The sequence below is a fragment of the Medicago truncatula genome, chromosome 4 (genome assembly GCF_003473485.1).
Source record: "Medicago truncatula cultivar Jemalong A17 chromosome 4, MtrunA17r5.0-ANR, whole genome shotgun sequence".
NCBI lineage: Eukaryota > Viridiplantae > Streptophyta > Magnoliopsida > Fabales > Fabaceae > Medicago > Medicago truncatula.
In genome coordinates, this window is record NC_053045.1 from 737,398 (window position 1) to 763,534 (window position 26,137).

Sequence of the window (26,137 nt, forward strand, 5' to 3'; positions counted from 1 at the left end):
AAGTATTTTTTTTATTAATTTTTCGTTATCCAGATCAACTGTGATTGAATCAATTGAACCATGATTCAAATGTGTGATCGCTTCGATCTAATTTTTAAAATTGAAATTGTCACAAAATGTTTATGTTTGTTCTTAAGCATTAGGTCACAAAATTGACTCATACCATGCAAGGACTTGAGTCCAACTCATAGCTTATCACATCTATGAGCCTCCCATGATTTTAATAAATAAGTCTTAGGATCCAATTCACATAAACTCTCTTAAAAAAAACGAAAGAAAATAATAGATTGAAAGAATAAAAAGAAAATATTAGAAATATATTTCCTCTAACATGTACTAGTAAAATAGTGTTGCAACATTCGTTACATACTTTATTTTCACCATTAAATCAATAAATTTTATTTTATCTCACTTAATTTATTACTAAAATTTATTGATCTAATAGTAAAAACAAACTTGTACATGATTTAACACTTATATGAAACACTTCTCAATAATACATTGTATTTTTGGCCTAAACAATAAATTGAAAAAAGGTTGAATGAATAAATATAAAAATACTTATATGTACATACGCACCTTCCTAAGAAGGCATGAATTGCTACCTCACCTATCCTATTCCTATATATATGCATTACCTAGTTTTGCACTCTCATTCCAATTAATATATCAAAACAAACAATTTTAACATCAATCTCAAGGCCTCTCTCTCTCTCTCTATGCTTTAAGAGTGATTAGAGTATGGACAATGAGGAAATCCCATCAGTACCTTCTACCCCTGCAACACCAGGTACTCCTGGTGCTCCTCTTTTTGGTGGCTTCAGGTCTGAGAGAACTGGAAATGGTAGAAAGAACTCACTCCTCAAGAATTTAAAATGTTTTAGTGTTGAAGATTGGACTTTGGAAGATGGAGCCTTACCTAAAGTCACTTGCTCTTTACCTCCCCCTCCTGTCCCTCTTGCCAAAAAGGTACACTTAATTAACATATCATATATATATATATATATATATATATATATATATATATATATATATATATCTGTGCGCGTGCGTGCGTGCGTGCGTGCGTGTGTGTGTGTGTGTATATATATATATACACACACACACACGCGCACGCACGCACGCACGCACGCACGCATACATATATTAAGTGCGTGTTTAGAATCACTATGAGTTTAACGAAGTGATAGTAACATGATTTTCGTAAAGGTTTCAAAGTGTAACGTTTTTCAAAATCTGGTGACATATTGTGATTTTGTCAAATTCTCCTTAATTTTAACATGTACTAAAACTTGATGTTGTGGTCAAGGCCGGCCCTAGGCATAGGCCAGGGGTGCGACAGCCTAGGACCCAATTTTTTTTAAAGAAATATTTAAGGAGCCCTTTTCTCAAACTTGTCCTATGACCCATAAACAATAGGAACGATCCTGATCGTAGTTCAAATAGTAATTGCGGAGTTATTTTAAATTTTATAATCTTGCATAGTTGCATACATATAAACAATTATATCAAGTATACAACATTGGTAAAATACTAACAGGGGTCCTATTTTTTATATATTGATGTATTAATTAATGTAGTTGGGCTGATTAATCAAATTATTACCAGGTTGGAGCTGAGTTTATAGGCACATACATTCTAATGTTTGCTGGAATAGCCACTGCAATTGTGAACCAAAAGATACATAACTCAGAAACACTAATTGGATGTGCTGGAGCAACTGGACTTGCTGTTATGATCATAATATTATCAACCGGTCACATTTCTGGTGCTCATCTTAATCCGGCCGTCACGATTTCATTTGCTGCATTAAAACACTTCCCCTGGAAAAATGTAACAAAAAACCTTAAATTCATATCTTCTAATTCAATTTTTACATGTTGATTAAAAAATGCTAATTTATATTTTGTGAATTAATTTTAGGTACCTTTGTATATTGCTGCACAAGTTTTGGCATCAATATGTGCTTCATTTACTTTGAAAGGGGTTTTTCATCCATTTATGAGTGGTGGTGTCACGGTTCCTTCAGTTGAATATGGCCAAGCTTTTGCTTTAGAGTTTATTATCAGCTTTAATCTCATGTTTGTTGTCACTGCAGTGGCCACCGACACAAGAGCTGTGAGTATATTATATATAATATATATCTATATTCTATTATAAGAAGTTCGGTCTTGCATATATATTTTTGGTTTGAATTGAATGTTATATGTATACGTATATACACTAGTAAAATATGTTAGAACCGATCATGTGCTTGAGGATTGGAGTAGGACAATAGTCCATACTTTGTTTAAGAAAATAAGGAAATGCAAATAAACAAGAGGAAATAAAATAGTTTTTATGTTCTCAAATGAAATTTGTGCTAAATATCAAATTAAACAAAATGAGTTAGCTAACAAAATCAGCATGTAAAGTTTAGAACAACGCACAATACATGTAAAGTTTAAAATTCGAACCCTAAAAGAAAATTATAAACAAATAAAGAGGCTAGAGAAATGCAGTTTATGATTTGCAATTAGCACTCTTTCATCACCAATCATTACTTTTAATATCTCATGATTCAAGCCACTAGGCTAACTTTGTTCAATCAAGTAGTATAACTGATTAAGTAAATACAAAAACAAAAAAATAATTATAAAAGAAAATTTATTAGTTTACTTCATCAGAAATTAATTTTCACAAAAAAAAATCAATTATTAAAGGAACACTCGTATATATGGATACAATAAAATATGATTTTTTTATAATATAATCCTGAAAAATGCTAACATGTGTCCTTAAGATACTTGTTAGTGTACCTAAAATAAAAACTTATATTGTTTCAACGAATTTAATTCATTTGATAAGGACACTGCATTATATATGTATGGGTATGGTAGGGGTTTGAACCTTGGACTCTCTATTTATTCATCTTAAAAAAGTGAATTTCTAGCCATCGACTATTTAAAAAAAATAGAAACTTATATTGTAAACTCAATTTTTTATTTCTCAAAAAGTTAAAAATTGCTACTCTTTATGTTTTCTTAACATGTACTCAAAATATAAGTTAGCATAAGATATAAGCTAGCATGACCTTAAAATTAAATCCAAAAAGAGTCGACCAAGAAGACAAGAAGGGTACATGAAGATTGAGGCACATAAATCCAAAATGCTAAGATGAGAGTCAATGGAAAAGATATGTCAGCAGCTTTTGTCCTCACTAAATGGATATATAAAATTCGTTTTTTGTGACCACTAATTGTATCTATGAACATGCATACTGCATACATGTTTTGCAGTGAGATATTTGACTCTATACTCATCATAGTTGAAGACATGTGGGATTTGGAACCTTTGCTTGTTGCATCAACTAATAACTAGGCACATATATTCTGAAAATAGTTTATTCAAAATAGCATATCCTTATTGAACATGTAGAAACACATACTCCATCTGTCTCATATATATATAAACAAAAAAATATTCAATATGAAGATTTAAAATAATAAACACAAGAAAGTTTTAATTAATTCTATTAATTTAATGATATTGTGTTTGAAAAACTCTTTAGTTAATTTAAAGTTAAAGTTTTATTAATTTAATTTATCTTTGTGAAACAAGTTTTGATAAATTACAAATTTGGAGATTATAATTATTATTTGATATAGATAGATGAATCTCCCATATTATTGTTTTTTTGACAAAGGATCTCTTTATGAATTAATTAATATCGATAATGACTTGTGCTAACATGATGCAATACAGGTGGGAGAACTTGCGGGAATCGCGGTTGGAGCCACTGTCATGCTCAACATACTCATTGCTGGGTATGTTCCAACTTTCACTCCTCATTATTTTAATCACATTCATGTTTATATAATTGATCTAATTAGTATGTATGTATTGTGAATGTAAATAATTTTTTTTATCATCAATCATTACTAGATCATTGGATATATTTTTATTTATCAATCAAAATCTGTGTTTACCGTTCTCGACTTCGTGAGCATAACTCACTTGACATAACATATTGCCATATGTGAGATTTGATGTTCAAACATCAGATTTTTCATTTGTCTTAAGGGTTGATCAATTTATAGCCGCTAAAATATTTAGAGGAAAAAAAACGTGTGTATAACCGACAAAGCAAATTATATAAACTTGACAAAGGGCGAGAAAGATCTAATATTTCATTTAGGCCTTGTTTCCTAACATGACCTTATTGCTTGCAAATTTCTTTTCTTATCTCACACTTCTCGGATGTTTTGGTTTATCAAGATTTTGAAATTCGGACGTGTAAAAAAAGGTGCCAACACCTGTTTTTTACATGTATGCATTTTAAAATCCGAACAAACCAGAAACATCCGAGAAGTGTCAGGTTGGAAAATAAGCAATCTTATTGTTTTGACACTATATATACTGCAGGCCTGCAACTGGAGCTTCAATGAATCCAGTAAGAACATTAGGACCAGCAATTGCTGCAAACAACTACAAAGGCATATGGTTATATCTCATAGCCCCTATTCTTGGTGCCCTTGGTGGGGCAGGTGCTTACACTGTTGTTAAGCTTCCTGATGAAGAGTTTAACTCTGAGGTAAAAGCCTCTTCTGCCCCTGGAAGTTTCAGAAGATGATGATGATCTTCCACAAGGTTGCAATATATAAGATCTAAGAATACCTCTTAATTAATTAGAATCTTTGTATGATAGTATATAAATACATTATAGTTTGTAATTAAAAAAGAATGAGTGAGTACTGCATTGATGCCTCCCTAGCTAGCTGCATATGCACACATTGTAATAAATACACCACTTTGATAAACATAAATCAATGCTGTTTTTTGTACATATATGTTCATGTTTAATCAGTTGTGTAACATTATCCCAAAAAAATCAGTGTTGTTTTTGCACATGCATCACTACACTCGTAACCAGTTCCAATTTTTTTTATTGAATTTAATACTCCAAATATTAACTTTCTCATTTAGGCATTCATGACATTAGTTCTCTAGCATGTGGCCTCTGGCTCTTGCATATGCATCACTATACGCATAAAAGCTTTGTAATTGTAGAACACTTCTACTTTTGCATTTTATTTCAATATAGTTTTTGCTTCTTTATATTATTGCATTCTTTGTTTTCATTATGTTTATGCTCTCAACTTAGTGAAGAGTTAGTAGTTCCTTTAGGTCTTGAAGACATGAAAAATAGTTTTATACAAACTTTTCATGATCTATTTTTTCTTTTCTTTTGTGTAGGATATGAAGTTAGACATAAAGTTTGAAACATGAGAATAGCTTAAGAATTTTTGGGATGTAAAAAATGGGTATTTGGGTTTAATAGGCCAAGTTAGCATGAATTGTCATGAGAATACAATTTTGTGTTAGTGAGGCCATTGTTTATTACCAGAGATAGAGTAAGTAAACAATACAAATAAGAATACATCATCTTTAGTCATGTATTTTCAAGACAAAAGGAAGGAATATGAGTTGGTGTGTTCGTCATAACAATGAAATCCAATGATTCCGATGATCACAAATCTTTAAGATCGATATTTTATTATGACTGTTAAACCGTGCATTTGCATCGATATCAATATGTTAAAGGAGGAACTAAATCTAAGGAAAGATGGACGAGACTTCTAGTTGGTAGCAAATCATCAATTGATTTTCTCTCAAAAAAAAAAAAATTGATTTAGCTAAGCATTCAATTGCTCATGGTAGGAGCAAACACATTGAGACAAGATTTCACTTTTTTTAGAAATTAAGAGAACAAAGAAAAGCTTGATTTTCGATATGAGCTGAAGTGCAAGTGGCTGATTCTAATAAAGGCATTAAAAATAAGTACCTTTGTATAGCTTAGAGGAGAATCATGATGATAAATGTCACTAACTTGAATTAAGGAGGTGTATTAGTTGATATAATTCAACAACAATATATTCAATTCTCATAACTAACATTTGTAAATCTTTGTTAACTTAAATATCCGAAATTCAATTCATCTAAACTTTCTTAAAAAAAAAATAAAAAATAGATTAGATCTAAATTTCTGCAATAGAAATTAAGCAACCTCTTAAAAAAAAAAAAACGATAAGAAAGAGAAAGAGGAGGAGGGAAGAAGCAATTGTCCCCGCGGGAGCAGACGGTCTGTCTTCATCGCCAACCAACCAACAATCATCATCGTCGTCAGATTCATCACTCTTTTGATTCAAAGTTTCAATCTTTCTTCTTTCTTTTTTGTTTTTTGGTTTTCAGCCATGGAGGTACCAACTACTTCATGGGATTCCCTTCGCAAACAGGTTTCAATTAATTTTCTCTCATTCTCATGTTTTTTATGTTGTAAATTATGCTAATTGATATGAATATGCACAATTTGAATCCCCATGTGTTAAAGTTTCGATTTTTCTTTCTGGGGTTTTCTCAATTTGTCTGTGACGGGGAAGGAATTTATCATTGGATGAGCTTCCGCTCTTTTGCTTTCTCTGATCCTATCATAATTTAGTGCATGTTTGGTTCACGGATGATAAAAATTGATTTTGAATGAATCTATTTTGTAAAATTGATTTTTACTTAAAATGACCCGAATGTAAAATGATTTATGTTTGAACACATTTACCTAAAGTTAACAATAAATTTCGTGTTAACAATAAATGTACTGTAAAAAAAACAATAAATTTTAGGGTAAAAATCAAGTTTAGACTCAATGATTACAAATTCTATATTCAAGTTAAAATCAACTATGGAGGCAAAATTAATTATTAATATCTATGAAGCACGGATACAGACACGGACACGACACATACTCTAACACACCGACACAGCTAATAATTTAAAAAAAATCACATAATTCAGTGTAATTACAAGTGTTGGTGTCTTGTACACGACACATGTCCGACACAGGGACACGCCTAATCCGAGGAGTGTCCGTGCTTCATAGATTATTATGAGTATTAGAAAAGTTTGATGAGGTCTTGCAAAAATTAGTTTTGAATGAATTGATTTTGGTTGAAATTGAACGAAATGTAACTTGTTAAGTGATTTTATGGTGGATACATACTGTCTCTTACGTAATAGTGAGTGGCACGGAACATTTAAGACTTAATTTCAGGGCAAAAGCTTAAAATTCTAGTTTAAGTTGGAATTCATTATGGATGCAAAATCAGTTATTCTTGAGAACACTGTGAGATGTCCAAGTCAATTGTATGCTTTTAGAATTCATTTTACCTCCTCCAAGAGTGAAACTTAGACTCGTTGCTTAAGGGGTTGAATTGTGAATATTTGAAATGTTTTGGATGAGAATATGTTCCTTGGTTTAGGTTCATTTGATTTGATGTAGAAATGCCAGGTTAGAAGTGTACCTAATTTTTGTCTGCGAAATAAATAAGGTTCTTTGCATTGTGTACCTACAGAGAGTTTATTTGAGTCATACTAATATTGTTTAAAAGTAAATGATCAGGGTTATTGTAATTAGACGCAAATTTTGCTGCGTGTATGATAATCTAGTGATCATAGATGGTGTAGGAATTTGGTTTTTTGATATACAAGATGTAAATATAAAATGATGAGTAGAATCTCTTTAGAAACTAAGACGTGATTTTGAGTGACTAAAATTATAAGTTGTAAATTGTCACTCAAAATAATATAGTCTACAGACAACTTTCATGCATTGGCTAGAAACTTTATAGGATTGTATGAGTACTAGTCTAGTACCCGTGCGCATACGCACGGGTGGATATCGTTGATGATTTACAACTCAATACATCAACACATGATTAGCTTCAAATTACCCAAGACAATTGATCAAATTACATAAGCTAAGGACAAAATGGTGTCAAAGCGATGATTGCATTAGTTTGACATTGACCATTTATGTTTGGAATGTTTTTTTGTCAGTATTTGATTATTAGTTAGACATTGGTTGGGTAGTCAGTCATTCAGTGAACCCTTTATAGTTGTTTTATTACGACTTATTATTTTATTCGCTTGATGGTTTCTGTGATAAAATACATTATTATCCATATACAATTATACATTCAAACAGATTAATAATTGTAACTTGAATTTTATTGCATTGATAATGAACAAAGAATATAGCATGAATTCTATAATACAACTCTCTTTGTTCTAATTAAGAAGTATTGTTTTATTGTACTAAGTTAATAGACATGTGGAGTCACAAACTGGAAACCTCACTTCCCTTTCGCTGAAGCAATAGTTGTTTATTTTGTGAAAATTGACTGGAAGACATTTAAGACTGCATCAAATTATTCTACTCACAATTCATGTTTAAAAAATTGATTGATACCTTTTCCATTATTACATATAAGATTACAAACATTCTCTTTATTTGCCAATCACAATGCTAGAGTGTGTGTAGTATTATGTCTGGCCCATATTTATGTAATAAAGCTAAAGTAAATTTTGTTCACGACTTCATGCCTTGTTTAATAAGTTTCTGATCATTCTTATCAAGGTTTAATTGTTTTTGCTTTTCAGTATAAATAGTAAGAAGGAAAGAAAAACCACCTCATTGATCTATTTATTTAATAAGTTTCTGCATGCTTTTATGTACCTTTTTGGATTTTTGGTGTTGTAAATCATCAATCATTCCTAAATAGCATGCAAGCACCGGTAGAAATTTTGTTGGTTTTCTTTTTTAAATTGGTGTTTAAATAGATTTCCATTTTATGTTATTGACCCTTAATTTTATGATGATTCTGCATGTTAAACTATATTTACAAATTTCAAAAGAAAATGTAAATTTTTGGGAAATATTCTAATTGTTGTATTCTTTTGTTGTGCCTTCATGTTGCTCGTGTGATTCCTTTAATGCTCCCATGAGATGTTGTGAAAACCTGTAGTTTGGAGACAAAGGAGTGGTAAGAAATTGCATGAATAAACTATTAGTTTGGAGACAAAAGAGTGGTAAGAAATTGCATGAATAAACTATTGAATACTCGTGCAGAATGAGAGAAAAACAATCCATGAATTTGTACATGTCTTGTAGAAAATAGGACACAACCCAATAAGAAAACGTGTTTTATTCCTCTAATATATTACCTGCATCATCAATTTAGAGCATGAAAAACACAATTTATGACAACATAATTCTCAATCATGAAGAACAAATTTATCAAAAAACTTGAAAAAAAAACTTCAATGACAAGAGAAATGAATAAATTAAAGTTGATTTAATTACCTTGCAGGTTGGAGATGGCAAGAGTTCAAGCAGGATGGAGAACGAAAGTGAATGGCAAGTGAAGAGGAAATCTTGTGTCTAAATACTACCTCTTTTGACATAAAATATTCATATACATGGTAGGTTTGTAACCTATATTGTAGCTTTGTAGGTATTATATGAGGAAGGCTTATTTAGCAAGTGGATGAAAAAAAGACAACCATTGCAAGTGGATGTTAATTAATTTGAAAAATGCCCAATGCGGGAAACCTACCATATCATTTTACATACAAAAACAAGAATATTATAATTTATTTGTGTTTGAACAGTGGTATTTTGAGATGACTGTTGTTAAGATTATTGATTTACTAGAGTTGCAATGAAAAGCATGCAATTCTAGTTTTTTGACTCTCAATAGACTTTTACAATCTTCAAGCATGCAATTCATGTAACATTTTTTAATATAGTTTTCTTGGATGCCGAGTCCCGGTGTAATTGAATACTGGTTGGTATATTTTTTTTATATATATTATTTACATTTGAATAGAAGGTAAGCGGATAACATTCATGAACTTAATTACTATGCATGACCTTTTAAACTCTATGTAGAAGGACAACAACCTCTGATATTAAGAAACCAGAAATATCAAAAGCAAATGGTATAAAAAAGAAAAATCCTCCTTCAAAAAGAAAAACCCTAACATATAACATATAGTAGCACAACTACTAATGAACCGTAGACACGTGTATATCTGTTTCCCAATTGTCATATTCATATGAACACTTCCTTGGAGACTTAGGGCACATGGTGATGTGACTTGCATTGGAGTGTAAGTGGAAATAAATGGTCCATGTTTGAGTTATCTTTTGATGTTCTCATGTTGGTACGATGAATTGGTAATGGTCCAATTCTTGAATCCCTACCTATTTTACTTTTGTACAAGCAAGGTTATCATAAAAGGGATTTTCATTCAAATTCTGCCCAGCAAACAAAATAGTACAAAAGCAATGAACCTCAAAAGCAATGAAGTACTATCCTATAACCTATTTCACTTTTTAGCCAACCATATCAACATTCTATATTTTGATGTTTCCTTTAACTCTATCGACTACATTATTTTTTCACATAAATCATATACTCTTTCTTTTTAGAAGATAAATCATAGACTCTTGTTTTAGTAGGAACTCACCTTCATTGTGATAGGTTAGAGTAGCACTTGAGTGATATAACATTGGTGATATTTGTGACATCGACTAACTATACTGTTACAAGTGTAAAAAAAACAAAAATATCTTGTAGAAAAGAGAAGAAAGTCACTTGTGACATTGTGATTGACCGATGCCATCAAATGCTATATCACCTAAGTTCTATCCGAATTGTGATATCATGTATACAAGATTATTAGATCTCTTTGGATGAGTAATTAGAGAATCCTCATTTTATTGTTGTTGAAATCAGAGTCTCTTTATTTCTTTAGAAAGAAAAAAAAAACAGATATGTTAGTAGGGACGCACCATTTCTTAAAATAAATGGACATCACAAGTATTATAGTTTAAGAGTGAATTAAAGATACGAATACACACATTTAAAAAAATTAGCAACATTATTAGACGTTTAATATATCCCTAAAAAAACACAAAAATATAGTATGAAACTATATTATCTTAGTTACTAAAAGCTTTACCATCATTCCCTTAAAATAAAAAAAAGAAGCTTTACTACCATTATTAAAAAATACCTATATTTTATTTATAGATTTTTTTTTTGTTTCTAAGTCCACTACAATAATAAATATTATATTCATCATTCAGAAGAACTTATTTAGGGCTCCTGTTAAAGGACATTTAATTCAAGAACTAAGCTCATAAGTGTAAACAAATTCATGTAAGGAAAATAATAATAAAACAAATTTGTAGCTGACTTCTCCAAAATGTTAATAATGAAGACCCATATTAGATTTTGAGAAAAACGTATGAAACTTAATATTTCTCTAACAAAAATAAAAGTAGTTTTTAGTCCTTGAGAAGAAAAACCGGAATATATTAATCTCTACATGAACAACCACTAAAAAATGGATATTTAGATCTATAACAATAATTAAAAATTGTAAATATAATCATTGACAATAATTAAAAAGAGATAATTTAGTTGTTATTGTAAGAGATCAAACATCTCTTTTCTAACTATAGCTCAAGTAAAAATTATTGTCTTAATCTCTACATGAATGCACCACTATGATGTTAATGGTTCCGTACCACTTCCAAGCTAGGTTTTTTTTTTTTACCATTTGTAGGCAGACATGCAAGTTATCCTATCCTTTCTTGTCAAGGATTTTATTAGTTGATATAATTCAAGTTAGGTAAATTGTTGGTTGAATAACTAACATTTAGTTAGGCATTTAGTTAGGCAACTTGAGCTACTAGTTAGGCATTTGTTATTCATTCATAATTATGTTTTATAAAAAGTCTACAAGCACAAAAAGTTAAATAAAATCAAGAGGTTCTTGTAGAGTACTACGAATATTTAGGGTGCTAATACCTTCCCTAAATATAACCAACCCCCGAACCCTAAATCTCTTTAAAATGGGTGGTTTGGAACTTTTTCCCCTTAAAAAAAAATTTGTTCAGTCGTGAGATAAATAGTGAGTCAAAAATTTGTCTATCTCTTTTTAAATTGTATACTCCATTTAATTTGACAAACGAAGATGATCTTTACTCGATACAATCACATGTTGGATGGGAGAAAAGAAGCAAAATAGTAATACTATATGATAAAAAGAGAATTAAATGGTACTAGTATATGATAAAAGAGAATTAAATGATGAATGAAAACATAAAAGGCCAAAATTAGATTCTCCTATATACCCATTGTTTGTGTCAAGCTTAACTAGTGTAAGAAAATATATAAAAAAACTTGATTATGGAATTCCTAAACTAGGCTTCAATTATTAAGTGTTAAGATGTAGCATTATCATCTTAAAAAACTAGTTACAAAACCGTGCTTCAAACCCGTGCTTCGCACGGGTTCAATAACGTTTTTGATAAAAAAAAAAAATCGAAAGAAGATATGTTAAAACGACGGAACATTATGATTCATCATAAAATATGTATGGGTTGATTCCAAAGCATTATAAAGATATGCTGTAGAAAAAGGGCATGTTCTATTTTGTTCAAAAGATTAGGAAAACAACATTATAATTAACATGATACTAATTTGAACCAATGAAGGAACCAATAATGTGCAGATTAACGTTACATAATAGTTAGGTTTATAAAAGAGACTCCAAGTGTCAAAGACTAACTAAAAAGAGATTTTTGCCAATATTTACATCAGACAAAATGAAAAGAACAAATGACATCCCAAAGTCAAAATAGTTTATGATTACAGTCCAAAGCGATACGTCAAAATAGTAGAAGTTCAAATAGTTCAGCAGCAAATATTTACTTTAGAACAACTCGAACGTGCAAGTTCTTCGGTGACTTTTCGAGACCAAATATGAGCTTACCACCTTCTATCATCACACGTTCTCTGCAGAAATTGATCCATAGCCCACCCAAGTATTTTTCATAGCTTGCTCTTTCGGCGGTAATGAGGCGACACTTATACTTTCTCTGTATGCGAATATAGTTACATATAATTTATAAAATAAAGGTAGCTTAACTGATTTAAGCTAAAGAAAATGTATCATGACTTCTAATTTATCTTCCTATTATCTTCCTATAAAGTCTAGATAAATACATGTATGTGCATTATATGAACCCCGATGACCAATTAACATTGTTGAAACAAATGGAAATTAAGCATCACTCCCGCATGTGCATCTATAGCTAGCACCATTTGACATTGATGTCTTCGAACATTTGGTGCAACTCTTATAATACCATCCAAACTGGTTATGATTGAATTTAGTTGTTTTCCAAATAGTGATGAAGTATGTATCCTAACCCAAATTATGCACATGAAATAAAGAATAATGCAATATGTATTTTTAACTTGTGCATCAAAAAACTCAAAGCATGTTCGTGCATAAAAAAAGCAGACCATGACTAAGTTTATAAATTCAGTAATTGGCCTAACCTGAGGCAGATTGAAAAAATCGTTGTACAAAGTACGTTGAGAAGAAGCCGAACTCTAACTTAAGTTATGACTGATACTTTGCCTCTGAGCTTGAGAAGTGTTAAGGTCACGACAACAATTCAAGAAACATGGTCAAAAAACAATCAAATCAGATTGTGAAATAATAAGTTACTCTAATACTATATTTTGAAATCATAATGCAAACTTACTAAGTCTTAAACTTCTCAACAACCGGATAATGTAGGTTGATGAGCAGCCTCGAACCTGACCAATTGTTACATATATTTGGGTTGCGAATGACTACAAAATGGAAGAACTCAAGGTAAATAGATGGTAAATGATCAAGCTACGGAGTATTTTTCCCATAGTGTTACATCAACTATATTCTCACTGCATAAGGAAAGACATCTTTCAGGTCATTATCAAACTTATACAAAATTCTATCATCTGATGTTGACAAACTAGAAAATAATACCTTTTATCTTTCAACACAGTGTTCATACACGGTTTCTTTCTAGTGCCAATTGGTGTTGTCTTGACAATCTCATGAAGAAGCCCGATGATTTCTTAAAAAAAATATTACATCTATAATAATATTATAATCGGAGAAAACAAAGAAATAAATTAAAGCACATAACTATATCATATAAAATGTCAGATTTGAATTTTCCATCTTGAATTTCCTTAAATGACTTAAAACGAAATTCATGAGTAAGAACGTTAGTTAACTTGTCATACTTCTGCACCTTTGTATCAGAACCAAAAACAACCCTAAAGAGATTAAATACAATGTCATTATCAAACACATGACAATTATACAAAGTATAAGTCTTGTTTTCCTCGATCAAAGCCTTTCAATGCTCCAATTCTCTATACCGAGTTATTACATGAACTCGATCACCCTAAATTCGAGAAAGAAACCAAAAAATGTAAATAAATCAAAATGTACACTAATAAGTAACATTGATAAATCATAAAGGAAATTACAACAAATCTTAACCAACTCATCTAATCTTTGCATCACAAATAATGAGTTTCATATGTTGATTCTCATTACTACCATTTACAATCCAAGAATCCAGCACTCCAAATCCTATTTTCCAAATGTCCAAATCATTTTTTAGATCCTTAATGTAGTCATAATCCCTTGACATCGAAAGTCCTATATAAAGATACAATAATACATCATTTAATTTTATTCCCTCTGTTCATTCTGATATCGAAAGAAGCTAACATATTCCTATGTGATCAATTTTTGTATCATCAAATCAACCTGATTTTAAATGCACAAATTTCTGAATCATCAACTTTTTGGACGTCAATGATATGACCAAAACAAATTTCACCAATCAACTTTTGTACGGCTCAATCATATAGGAAAGAATAAACCAAATATGAAAATTGTTATGGCTTTATGATTACTCACAAAAACTAAAATAACCCACATACATCAAATTTTTTTCAACCACAGTACCAGAAGCTAAAATAACAATTGTGTCAAAACCTTATCATGAGCTAAAATTCAATCATCATGATTTATCAATGTTACTTATTAGTGTACATTTTGGTGTCTTTCAAAAAGATAAGAATTTATATTATATGATATTATATTTGTTACATTGTTGGTGCCATGGAAACATATATGTTTAGTTTTTTCGAATAAGAAAAAGATATGCATAGTTTGTTACAATATAAGGGTGCAAAATATATATATATATAAGTATAATTTTTCTAGGCATCTAGACCTTTTTTGAAGATAAGAATAAAAATAAGCATACGCATTATGCAACGTCAAAAAAAATTATACGCAGTAGCGTAACAAAAAAACAGACACATATAAAGTATTACTCTAAGCGCTAATATGTGTGTTCGTATATATTTGCGAGGTTGAAGAAAGAAAATAAAAATATTTGGTATCTTTAAATGACAGTGTGAATAAAAATATTTGTGAGGTTGTGATGATTAAACGATATTGAATTTAAATGTATAAGTGATAAAAAGATAATAAAATTCCTTTGAAAAAAAGGTAATAAAATTAAATGGGACCTCCTTAAAAATAATTAAATGGAACGATTCCAAAAAAAATTAAATGGAAGAAAAAATCATATTGAAATATAATATTAAAAAATAAAATAAAAGGTTCCCAGTGTGAGTTGAAAAGATGTGCTTTTGAAATAAATTGTCGAGAAGTAGTTTTTTAAAGTAACATTCAACAACTTTTGGCCAAAGCTCATTCCATTCAATTTTATGCATTAAAAAAAATTACTTTTTGTAGTAAGTACTTAATTGATATTGTGTTTGTGTTTGACCTAACTTCTCCTTAAAAATGTAGAAAAGTTGGAAAAAAAGCCGGGTCAAACGATACCTTATTCTCCTACAACGGCAATGTAGAAACAACTGAATTTGGGAAAAAAAATTGAAAAATAGTTAAAAACATAAAAATTGGAAATAAAATATTTGGTATCATTTAATGACAGAGTGAATAAAAATATTTGTGGAGTTGTGATGATTAAACAATATTGAAATTAAATATATAAGCGATAAAAAGATAATAAAATTAAATGGAACATCCTTAAAAAATTAAATGGAACGGTTCAAAAAAAAAGTTAAATGGAAGGAAAAAAACATATTGAAATATAATATTAAACAATAAAAGAAAAGGTTCCCAGCGTGAGTTAAAAAGAGGTGCTTGTGAAATAAATTGTCGAGAAGTAGTTTTTTTAAAGTAACATTCAACAACTTTTGGCCAAAGCTCATTCCATTCAATTTTATGCATTCAAAAAAATTACTTTTTTTTAGTAAGTAAACAACGTGAGTTAAAAAGAGGTGCTTGTGAAATAAATTATCGAGAAGTAGTTTTTAAAGTAACATTCAACAATTTTTGGCCAAAGCTCATTCCATTCAATTTTATGCATTCAAAAAAATTACTTTTTTTAGTAAGTAATTAATTGATACTATGTTTGACCTAACTTCTCCTTAAAAATGTAGAAAAGTTGAAAAAAAAACCGGGTCAAGCGATACCTTAATCTTCGACAACGACAATGTAGAAGCAACTGAATTTGGGATAAAAAATCGAAAAATAGTTAAAGTTATCAAAAATATAAAAATTATAAAATAATAAAAAAATTGTGAGGGGCAAAATGGGAAATGCACCCATATAATGGTGAGGTGGCAACAACACAATTCCACCAATTAGAAAATTACAAAAATACCCCTCCTAGGGGCAAAATGGGAAATTTATAGGGCATCAACTTTAATAGTAGTATATAGATATACAAAGGAAAAAGCAAAAGAAAGGAAGGACACATGGCCAACTATGAAATGGGAATTGTTTCGAAAAAAACTATAGACATTAGTTTGTGATGTCATATCAACTATGATATTTATGTATGTAAAAGACACTGTAATATGGGACACTTGAATCCTCACAAGTACACTTGAATCGATTTTCAGTGGGAATATCATAAAGGGAGTATGTAACTCATAATTACATTAGTTTCATTTTGAATAATTCCAGAAAAAAAAAGTGACACTTGCTACATGAATGGCATAGTTATTAGTATGTGACGTTATAAAGGACAATTCTTGGTTGATATTAGAATTTGGATTTGATTTTTAACCTAATTTTGGAGAATCAAAAGAGAGGACTCTAAAAAAAATGTTGTATTTTGCTGAGAGATTCTTGGAGACAAGAATGAGAGGCAAGGAGAGGAAACACAGAAGTTCATAAATGTAGAGTGCTTCTTGGGTACAATTTTTTGATGACTTTACAACTCTCTTGTTGAAGGAAAGAGAGTGGAAAATGGTAGAAAATATGGTTAGTTTTGGAGAACTCTTGAAACTAATTTTTTATATATGTTGTAAAGACTCATTGATAGTGGATTGAAAAACCGCTCTTTCCCATAGACGTTGGTCAATTTGAACTATACCAGGTAAACAAATCTCTGGTGTGTTTGTTCTTGTACTCTCTTTATCTTATTGTTCTTGCTTTGATTGTGCATTTTATTTACTCAAAATTTTTATGTCACTTTATTGTTGCCTGAGACTGTACTTGCAAAGACTCATTGATAGTGGATTGGATAACCACTTTCTTTACTAAATGTTGGCCAATTTGAACCAAATTGGGTAAATAAATCTATGGTGTGTTTGTTCTTGTACTCTCTTTATCTTATTGTTCTTGCTCATAATTGTTAGGTCTTTTATTATTGTATGAGATTGTTCGATTATTGATTGCCTTTAATATTTGCTCCACAAATTAATTTTTGGTGCCTTTTTCATCTGAATTCACAATAATCATGCTTTTCCACCTTGATAGGTTCCATCACCCTACATTCACTCAACCCGTTAGAGAAAATACATCCATTTCCCGTATCCGAGATAATCCATAAAACTGAATGTCATAACAATTATTTATTTAGCATTTGATTTATAAGTAAAATTTGATCGAATCACTTTTTTTTAACCATTTGATTATCAAGGAAATGTAGCTCTCATAGTTTGAAGTTCAACTGAGAGGTTTACTAAATTTTATAATCAAAGATAGTTTCGAGCAAAATTCAAACTCAAACATTTCATTATATTAACCACGTACTAAACTCAATCACTTGATTTAAATCATCACTATATTAAGAATATAATTAACCACATAATCACATTTAAAAAGTTATTTACATTAGTCAACAAAGAAAAAATTTATTTACATTGCCTAAATTACCCTCAAGATAGTAAATATTAGTTCATTAAAACAAAAGTTGAATTAAATGAGAGACTTCTTTAAAGATAGCATTCTCTTGATGTCATAATAATTGTCACATTTGTATTTCTTTTTCTCTCAAAAAAATTGATATTTTAGAATATCAATACATCGTTTGTTATTTTTATAAATGACTAGTGTCTCCCTCAAAAAAAAAAAAAAAAGACTAGTGTATTTACCCGGGTTAAACATATTCAAAAAGATAAAAAAAAATTATATGTACGATATCTGCAAATAAAATTTATCACCGATCGGAATATGATGAATATCTTAATAAATACACACAAATATAATAAAATATATCATATTATAAATACTCGTAAATTTATAGATGCACATACAAATAAAATTAATAGGATTTAGTAAAAATATTAACATATATATATATATATATATATATATATATATAATAAAATTAATATTTTAGGAATTTGTGTTATTTCTGTTGATATATTTCTGTTATATAAAATATTAGGAATTCAATAAAAAAGTTAAGTAAAATATTTAATAGACAAGATCAAAATTTGTTGAGATATTTATGCCAAATCAAATATTGGTTTTAAAAGATAGAAAAATAATAAAAATATTGCGAATAAACGTGGAAGTGACACGTGACATAAAAAACCTTACTTTATATATATATACTATTGATTGATGATTTATAGTTGAACGGCATCGTATGTAATTTGTTGAGATATTTCTGTTACATAAAATATTAGGAATTCAATAAAAAGGTTAAGTAAAATATTTAATAGATAAGATCAAAAATTTGTTGAGGTATTTATGCCAAATCAAATATGAGTTTTAAAAGATAGAAAAATAATAAAAATATTGCGAATAAACGTGGAAGTTACACGTGACATAAAAGATCTTACTTTATATATATATACTATTGATTGATTGATTGATGATTTATAGTTGAAGGGTATCGTATGTAATTTGTTGAAATATTTATGTGACATAAAATATTAGGAATTCAATAAAAAAGTTAAGTAAAATATTTAATAGATAAGATCAAAAGTTTGTTGAGATGTTTATGCAAAATCAAATATCGGTTTTAAAAATAGAAAATAATAAAAATATTGCGAATAAACATGGAAGTGACATGTGGCATAAAAAACCTTACTTTATATATACACCGTTGATTGATTGATTTATTGATGATTTATAGTTGAAGGGTGTCGTATGTAATTTGTTGAGATATTTCTGTTACATAAAATATTATGAATTCAATAAAAAATTTAAGTAAAATATTTAATAGATAAGATCAAAAGTTTGTTGAGATATTTATGCCAAATCAAATATCGGTTTTAAAAAATAGAAAAATAATAAAAATATTGCGAATAAATGTAGAAGTGACACGCGTCATAAAAAACCTTACTTTATATATATACTATTGATACTAACCTCGTCCTTATATGTAAAGACCGTTTTGCCAAAAGCAATGAAATTAAAAAAGTTGATATTTAAAGTTGTTTGTAATCACTATTATTTTTACAATTTTATCCTTTAAGATAGATAATTAGTTTATGTTTTTAACATGCTATTTATTATTTATTAAAGAAAAATATGTATAATAAACGGCGGGATTAAACCCATTAATTTAGTCGATTTTTTTTTTTTAAACTAAGGAGCATCATTAAATGATGACCTAGTTTTCACAAAACACTTGAGACGAAGGGAGTATCATTATATAGACCGATAATAATGACTTTAGTTTATACTCCTATTTCATTCTAAAATATACATGAACATTCTCTTACTTATAAATCATTTTGGAGAAACTTCCTATGAGTTTATCCAAAAATAATTATTTGCAAGAGCTTAGTGCTGAGTAACCAAACGAGCTTTAGGCATTTCCACAGTTTCCTACTATACACATTTGACATTCTGAAGTATAGTGAGGCCAATTTATCTCCATGACTGCATAATGGCAATGAGGGATGCATATTCTTCTTGCACTACTTTAAGCCATTTCGAATCTTAAATCTTCTGTAGTTGTTTGTTTCATTCATCACAAGAATGATGAAAAATACCGGGTACAAAAGTAAAGATAAAGTTTATTATGTTCATGTGTGAGAGAAACAAAATTATTCTATGTTTAAACTCTTTGAGTAATTGACAATATGACATGACATCAAACCTCCATGATTAATGTAAGTGATTTTAACTGCAGCTTATGCCCTCATCAACTTGATTTTGTGGAATGGTTTGTCTATCACAATAATAATAGAATACACAAAAGACAAAGAGTTTAGATTAAAAATACACTAGGAAGTTGTACATTGGTGCTCTACATAAGTTCCAATCAAACAAGTATGCAATGCAATTCTATCTCTCTCTGTCTCTCACTCTCATTTTTGTCAGGTTAGAAGTGTACCTAATTTTTAGGTTCATTTGATTTGATGTAGAAATGTCAGGTTAGAAGTGTACCTAATTTTTAGGTTCATTTGATTTGATGTAGAAATGCCAGGTTAGAAGTGTACCTAATTTTTGTCTGCGAAATAAATAAGGTTCTTTGCATTGTGTACCTACAGAGAGTTTATTTGAGTCATACTAATATTGTTTAAAAGTACATGATCAGGGTTATTGTAATTAGACGCAAATTTTGCATGGTGTATGATAATCTAATGATCATAGATGGTGTATGAAATTCAGAATACCACACCTTTTATAAGACAAGTCCATTCTACAAGAATACATTATTCTGAAATTTAAAAAGTAGGCTTTTGATCTTATCTAGCATATCATAAGTCGTAACCTATAGTCATGAATATACCAATAAAAAGTAGATAAAAATACCAAAAATGTAGAGAGACAAGTGTGAAGAGAATAATAAAGTCATTAAAAAAAAAGTAGAATGTACTGGTTGTCAGATTAGTCGATCCTTAAACTGGATACTAAAAAATAAATTAGTCGTTGGATTAATCTAATGACCGATAGAATAATCTTTTAGCCGCTGATATTAATTTAGATCATGTTAAATAGGATTTGTTGCAACCACAAATTTCACGCATTCACGCAATTAATACATCGAAGACCGTTAAATTAAGATCTGAATTCGGAAGGTCCATATTTCAAGCTCGGTATTTTAGAATGAAAAAAAAAAACTACTTACATTATGTACGATCCGATTTCAACTCAACGGTCACTGATGTGCTAACTACGTGAATTTGTGACTGCAGTAAATCCAAATCCCATGTTGTAGTACGGTAGGGAATCTAGGTAGGGAATCTAGGTCCATACACTAGGAAGTTGTACATTGATGCTCTACATAAGTTCCAATCAAACAAGTATGCAATGCAATTCTATCTCTCTGTCTCTCACTCTCACACTCACGGTTTATTTTCTCATTAGCCAAGATCTTTGAACTATTTTTTTTCTTCCTTTTTTATTTTGTTCTCATGTATCTCTTGTTCCACCAGGTCTAAATGCATTTTGGTTACATACGAGAGTTTCATGTTTTGCTATTATTTGCTTTATGTTTTGTCATAAAAATAAATGTTCTTTCCATGGATTTATTTTGAAGTTAAAACTTCCATATTGCTTTAATTGGCTTTGTGCATTTAATGTACTTCAAACTTAATTTAATGACACGAGCTTATGAATTTAGAAATTATTTGTCGCCAAACATTCTTAGTTAACTGTAAAACTGCTTTTACCAGTTTAATGACTTGAATTGAAATTTAATAAAGATAAAGATTGATGCTTCTGCATGTGTATTTGATTCATCCAAAAACTAAGGGGGTGTTTGTTTCCTGGTTTAAAAAATTATTCCCAGGAACATGGAGGTTGGAATTATAGATTCCTATGTTTGTTACAAAGTTAAAAAAATAATTCCCGGGAATAAAGAATTCCTAGGAAAAAAATAACTTCCACTTACCCATGATTTTATTCCCAAAGAAAGTGGACGGGAATAAAAGATTCCCATGTAAATGGTACTAAAATGGAAATAACTACCCATATACCCACTATCACAAACAATTCTCATGAATCTGACAATTATTTACCAAACACCATTTTCTAAAAATACTCAGGAATAAGATGCCCATTATTATTTCCCAGGAAAGATTAATCCCAGGAATGAAATTTTAAACCGTCAAACAAACGCCCCCTAACATTTAGTTAGGCATTTAGTTAGGCATGAATTGCTATATATATGCATTACATTCCAATTAATATATCAAAACACAAGGCCTCTCTCTCTCTCTCCTTGCTTTAAGAGTGATTTTGGAAGATGGAGTCACTTGCTCTTTACCTCCCCCTCCCCCTCTTGCCAAAAAGGTACACTTAATTAACATATCATATCAGCAAAAAAACCTTTTTTTTTTTTTTTTTCAAAAGTCAAAAGTGCGTGTTTAGAATCACTATAAGTTTAGAAAAATGGCCTTGACCTCCGAAAAATGGCGCGACAGATACATACATTAAGTGCGTGTTTAGAATCACTATGAGTTTAACGAAGTCATAGTAACATGACTTTCGTAAAGGTTTCAAAGTGTAACGTTTTTTTTAAATCTGGTGACATACTGTGATTTTGTCAAATTCTCCATAATTTTAACATGTACTAAAACTTGATGTTGTGGCCAGGGCCGGCCCTAGGCATAGGTTAGGGGTGCGACAACGTAGGACCCAATTTTCTTTTAAAGAATTATTTAAGGAGCCCTTTTCTCAAACTTATCCTATGACCCATAAATAATAGGAACGACCCTGATCGTAGTTCAAATAATAGTTGCGAAGTTATTTTAAATTTTATAATCTTGCATAGTTGCATACATATAAACAATTATATCAAGTATACAACATTGGTAAAAATACTAACAGGGGTCCTATTTTTTATATATTGATGTATTAATTAATGTAGTTGGGCTGATTAATCAAATTATTACCAGGTTGGAGCTGAGTTTATAGGCACATACATTCTAATGTTTGTTGGAATAGCCACTGCAATTGTGAACCAAAAGATACATAACTCAGAAACACTAATTGGATGTGCTGGAGCAACTGGACTTGCTGTTATGATCATAATATTATCAACCGGTCACATTTCCGGTGCTCATCTTAATCCGGCTGTCACGATTTCATTTGCTGCATTAAAACACTTCCCCTGGAAAAATGTAACAAAAAACCTTAAATTCATATCTTCTAATTCAATTTTTACATGTTGATTAAAAAATGCTAATTTATATTTTGTGAATTAATTTTAGGTACCTTTGTATATTGCTGCACAAGTTTTGTCATCAATATGTGCTTCATTTACTTTGAAAGGGGTTTTTCATCCATTTATGAGTGGTGGTGTCACGGTTCCTTCAGTTGAATATGGCCAAGCTTTTGCTTTAGAGTTTATTATCAGCTTTAATCTCATGTTTGTTGTCACTGCAGTGGCCACCGACACAAGAGCTGTGAGTATATTATATAATCTGTATATACATGCTGATTTTGTTAGCTAACTCATTTTGTTTGATTTGATATTTAGCACAAATTTCATTTGAGAACATAAAAACTATTTTATTTCCTCTTGTTTATTTGCATTTCCTTATTTTTCTTAAACAAAGTATGGACTATTGTCCTACTCCAATCCTCAAGCACATGATCGGTTCTAACATATTTTACTAGTGTATATACATATACATATAACATTCAATTCAAACCAAAAAAATATATGCAAGATCAAACTTCAAACTTCTTATAATAGAATATATATATTATAGTAAAAAACCCGACATGATATTCCGCGCGTAATAAATACATTGGTTCAATCAAATAAATTGCGCAATTTCTTACACACGACCTAGTATAGTAAAAAAAACGGCTGAACCAACCATGGTTAAATCAATTGAATTTGTTAAATATTGGAATTGGACAGTACCATTCATTTTAAGTATCCGTTTTTTGATTTCCTCTGCACAAGCTTCACAATGCATGTGAACTTTAAGGACAGTAATCACAATCTGAGGCTGCAAATGAGGAACAAAAAAAAAAAACATCATTCCACGGATTCGAAGGACAAAATCAATGAAAAGTATTAAAAGTTGAAAGAAATAAAAACAAAAATTTACCTCATCTTTCTTCTCCTCTTCAGGTGCAGCCTTCTCTTCCTCAGCAGGTTTTTCCTCCTCAGGAGCAATTGGGATCGGAGAAAGAAGCTCAACCTTCCTATGACTCTTCTTCTGAACCCTTTCCAAAACCTTCAATGGCTCCGCTTTCTCTCCTTTCACAACCACCGTATGAGACTTGCAATCAGCTATCACTTCTTCAACACCTGGAAAATCTTTCAACGACCGACGAACTTTCCGAGCACAGCTTTCACAATGCATGAAAACTTTCAGCAAAATCTCTGCCGGAGGTGGCGCAGGAACAGCAGCTTCATCTTTTGTTTCCTCTGGCTTGGTTTCTTCTTTCTTCTTCGGTTCCTCTGTTTTCTTCTCTTCCTAAACAAAATAAAATTGCTCAGAATCAGCGCCATATAAAAATTAAAGTAAATATAACCAATGAAAATTTCAATGATTTAAGAATAATAAAAAAAAGAGTTATCTTTCAATACCTCCCCCATTGGTGTTACTCTGCTGCTGAGATAAGCTTCGAAGAGGGACTCTAATTGTTTATAATCTGTATATACATGCTGATTTTGTTAGCTAACTCATTTTGTTTGATTTGATATTTAGCACAAATTTCATTTGAGAACATAAAAACTATTTTATTTCCTCTTGTTTATTTGCATTTCCTTATTTTTCTTAAACAAAGTATGGACTATTGTCCTACTCCAATCCTCAAGCACATGATCGGTTCTAACATATTTTACTAGTGTATATACATATACATATAACATTCAATTCAAACCAAAAAAATATATGTAAGATCAAACTTCTTATAATAGAATATATATATTATATAATATACTCACAGCTCTTGTGTCGGTGGCCACTGCAGTGACAACAAACATGAGATTAAAGCTGATAATAAACTCTAAAGCAAAAGCTTGGCCATATTCAACTGAAGGAACCGTGACACCACCACTCATAAATGGATGAAAAACCCCTTTCAAAGTAAATGAAGCACATATTGATGCCAAAACTTGTGCAGCAATATACAAAGGTACCTAAAATTAATTCACAAAATATAAATTAGCATTTTTTAATCAACATGTAAAAATTGAATTAGAAGATATGAATTTAAGGTTTTTTGTTACATTTTTTCAGGGGAAGTGTTTTAATGCAGCAAATGAAATCGTGACAGCCGGATTAAGATGAGCACCGGAAATGTGACCGGTTGATAATATTATGATCATAACAGCAAGTCCAGTTGCTCCAGCACATCCAATTAGTGTTTCTGAGTTATGTATCTTTTGGTTCACAATTGCAGTGGCTATTCCAACAAACATTAGAATGTATGTGCCTATAAACTCAGCTCCAACCTGGTAATAATTTGATTAATCAGCCCAACTACATTAATTAATACATCAATATATATAAAAAATAGGACCCCTGTTAGTATTTTTACCAATGTTGTATACTTGATATAATTGTTTATATGTATGCAACTATGCAAGATTATAAAATTTAAAATAACTTCGCAACTATTATTTGAACTACGATCAGGGTCGTTCCTATTATTTATGGGTCATAGGATAAGTTTGAGAAAAGGGCTCCTTAAATAATTCTTTAAAAGAAAATTGGGTCCTACGTTGTCGCACCCCTAGCCTATGCCTAGGGCCGGCCCTGGCCACAACATCAAGTTTTAGTACATGTTAAAATTATGGAGAATTTGACAAAATCACAGTATGTCACCAGATTTAAAAAAAAACGTTACACTTTGAAACCTTTACGAAAGTCATGTTACTATGACTTCGTTAAACTCATAGTGATTCTAAACGCGCACTTAATGTATGTATGTGTCGCGCCATTTTTCGGAGGTCAAGGCCATTTGATTGACTTTTGACTCACTATTTATCTCACGACTGAACAATTTTTTTTTTAAGGGGAAAAAGTTCCAAACCACCCATTTTAAAGAGATTTAGGGTTCGGAGGTTGGTTATATTTAGGGAAGGTATTAGCACCCTAAATATTCGTAGTACTCTATGAGAACCTCTTGATTTTATTTAACTTTTTGTGCTTAAACTTGCTTGCTTTTGAAGAGATGAAAATGGAATTGAAAG

At 30.3% G+C, this 26,137-nt stretch overlaps 2 protein-coding genes and 2 long non-coding RNA genes across 5 annotated transcripts; 2 read left to right on the top strand and 2 right to left on the bottom strand.

The window, feature by feature from the left end:
* The first annotated feature begins 648 nt into the window (after positions 1-648).
* Positions 649-25,561, top strand: LOC11420487 (aquaporin NIP6-1). 2 transcript variants are annotated; one of them, XR_005645701.1, is made up of 6 exons: positions 649-969; positions 1,609-1,833; positions 1,924-2,118; positions 3,745-3,806; positions 24,913-25,077; positions 25,182-25,561. XR_005645701.1 is itself a non-coding variant. In XM_039833055.1 (5 exons), exons 1-5 carry the CDS (start codon positions 742-744, stop codon positions 4,610-4,612), a joined length of 918 nt encoding a protein of 305 aa, XP_039688989.1. In that variant the 5' UTR covers positions 649-741; the 3' UTR covers positions 4,613-5,653. The 2 variants fall into 2 exon arrangements, 1 of the variants encoding a protein (XP_039688989.1); XM_039833055.1 differs by lacking the exons at positions 24,913-25,077; positions 25,182-25,561 and adding an exon at positions 4,405-5,653.
* LOC112421101 (uncharacterized) lies at positions 5,918-9,654 on the top strand. The gene is made up of 2 exons (XR_005645702.1): positions 5,918-6,275; positions 9,183-9,654. It is a non-coding gene; the product is annotated as an uncharacterized lncRNA (long non-coding RNA).
* On the bottom strand, positions 8,023-9,263 carry LOC11421045 (uncharacterized). Its single transcript, XR_003011076.2, has 2 exons — positions 9,176-9,263; positions 8,023-9,036 (listed from the first exon to the last, which is right to left on the bottom strand). It is a non-coding gene; the product is annotated as an uncharacterized lncRNA (long non-coding RNA).
* Positions 22,712-24,591, bottom strand: LOC11434390 (heavy metal-associated isoprenylated plant protein 7). Its single transcript, XM_024781342.2, has 5 exons — positions 24,527-24,591; positions 24,042-24,413; positions 23,852-23,939; positions 23,194-23,358; positions 22,712-23,089 (listed from the first exon to the last, which is right to left on the bottom strand). The coding sequence occupies exons 1-4, from the start codon at positions 24,533-24,535 to the stop codon at positions 23,258-23,260; spliced, it is 570 nt and encodes a 189-aa protein (XP_024637110.1). The 5' UTR covers positions 24,536-24,591; the 3' UTR covers positions 22,712-23,089; positions 23,194-23,257.
* Positions 25,562-26,137: the final 576 nt, after the last annotated feature.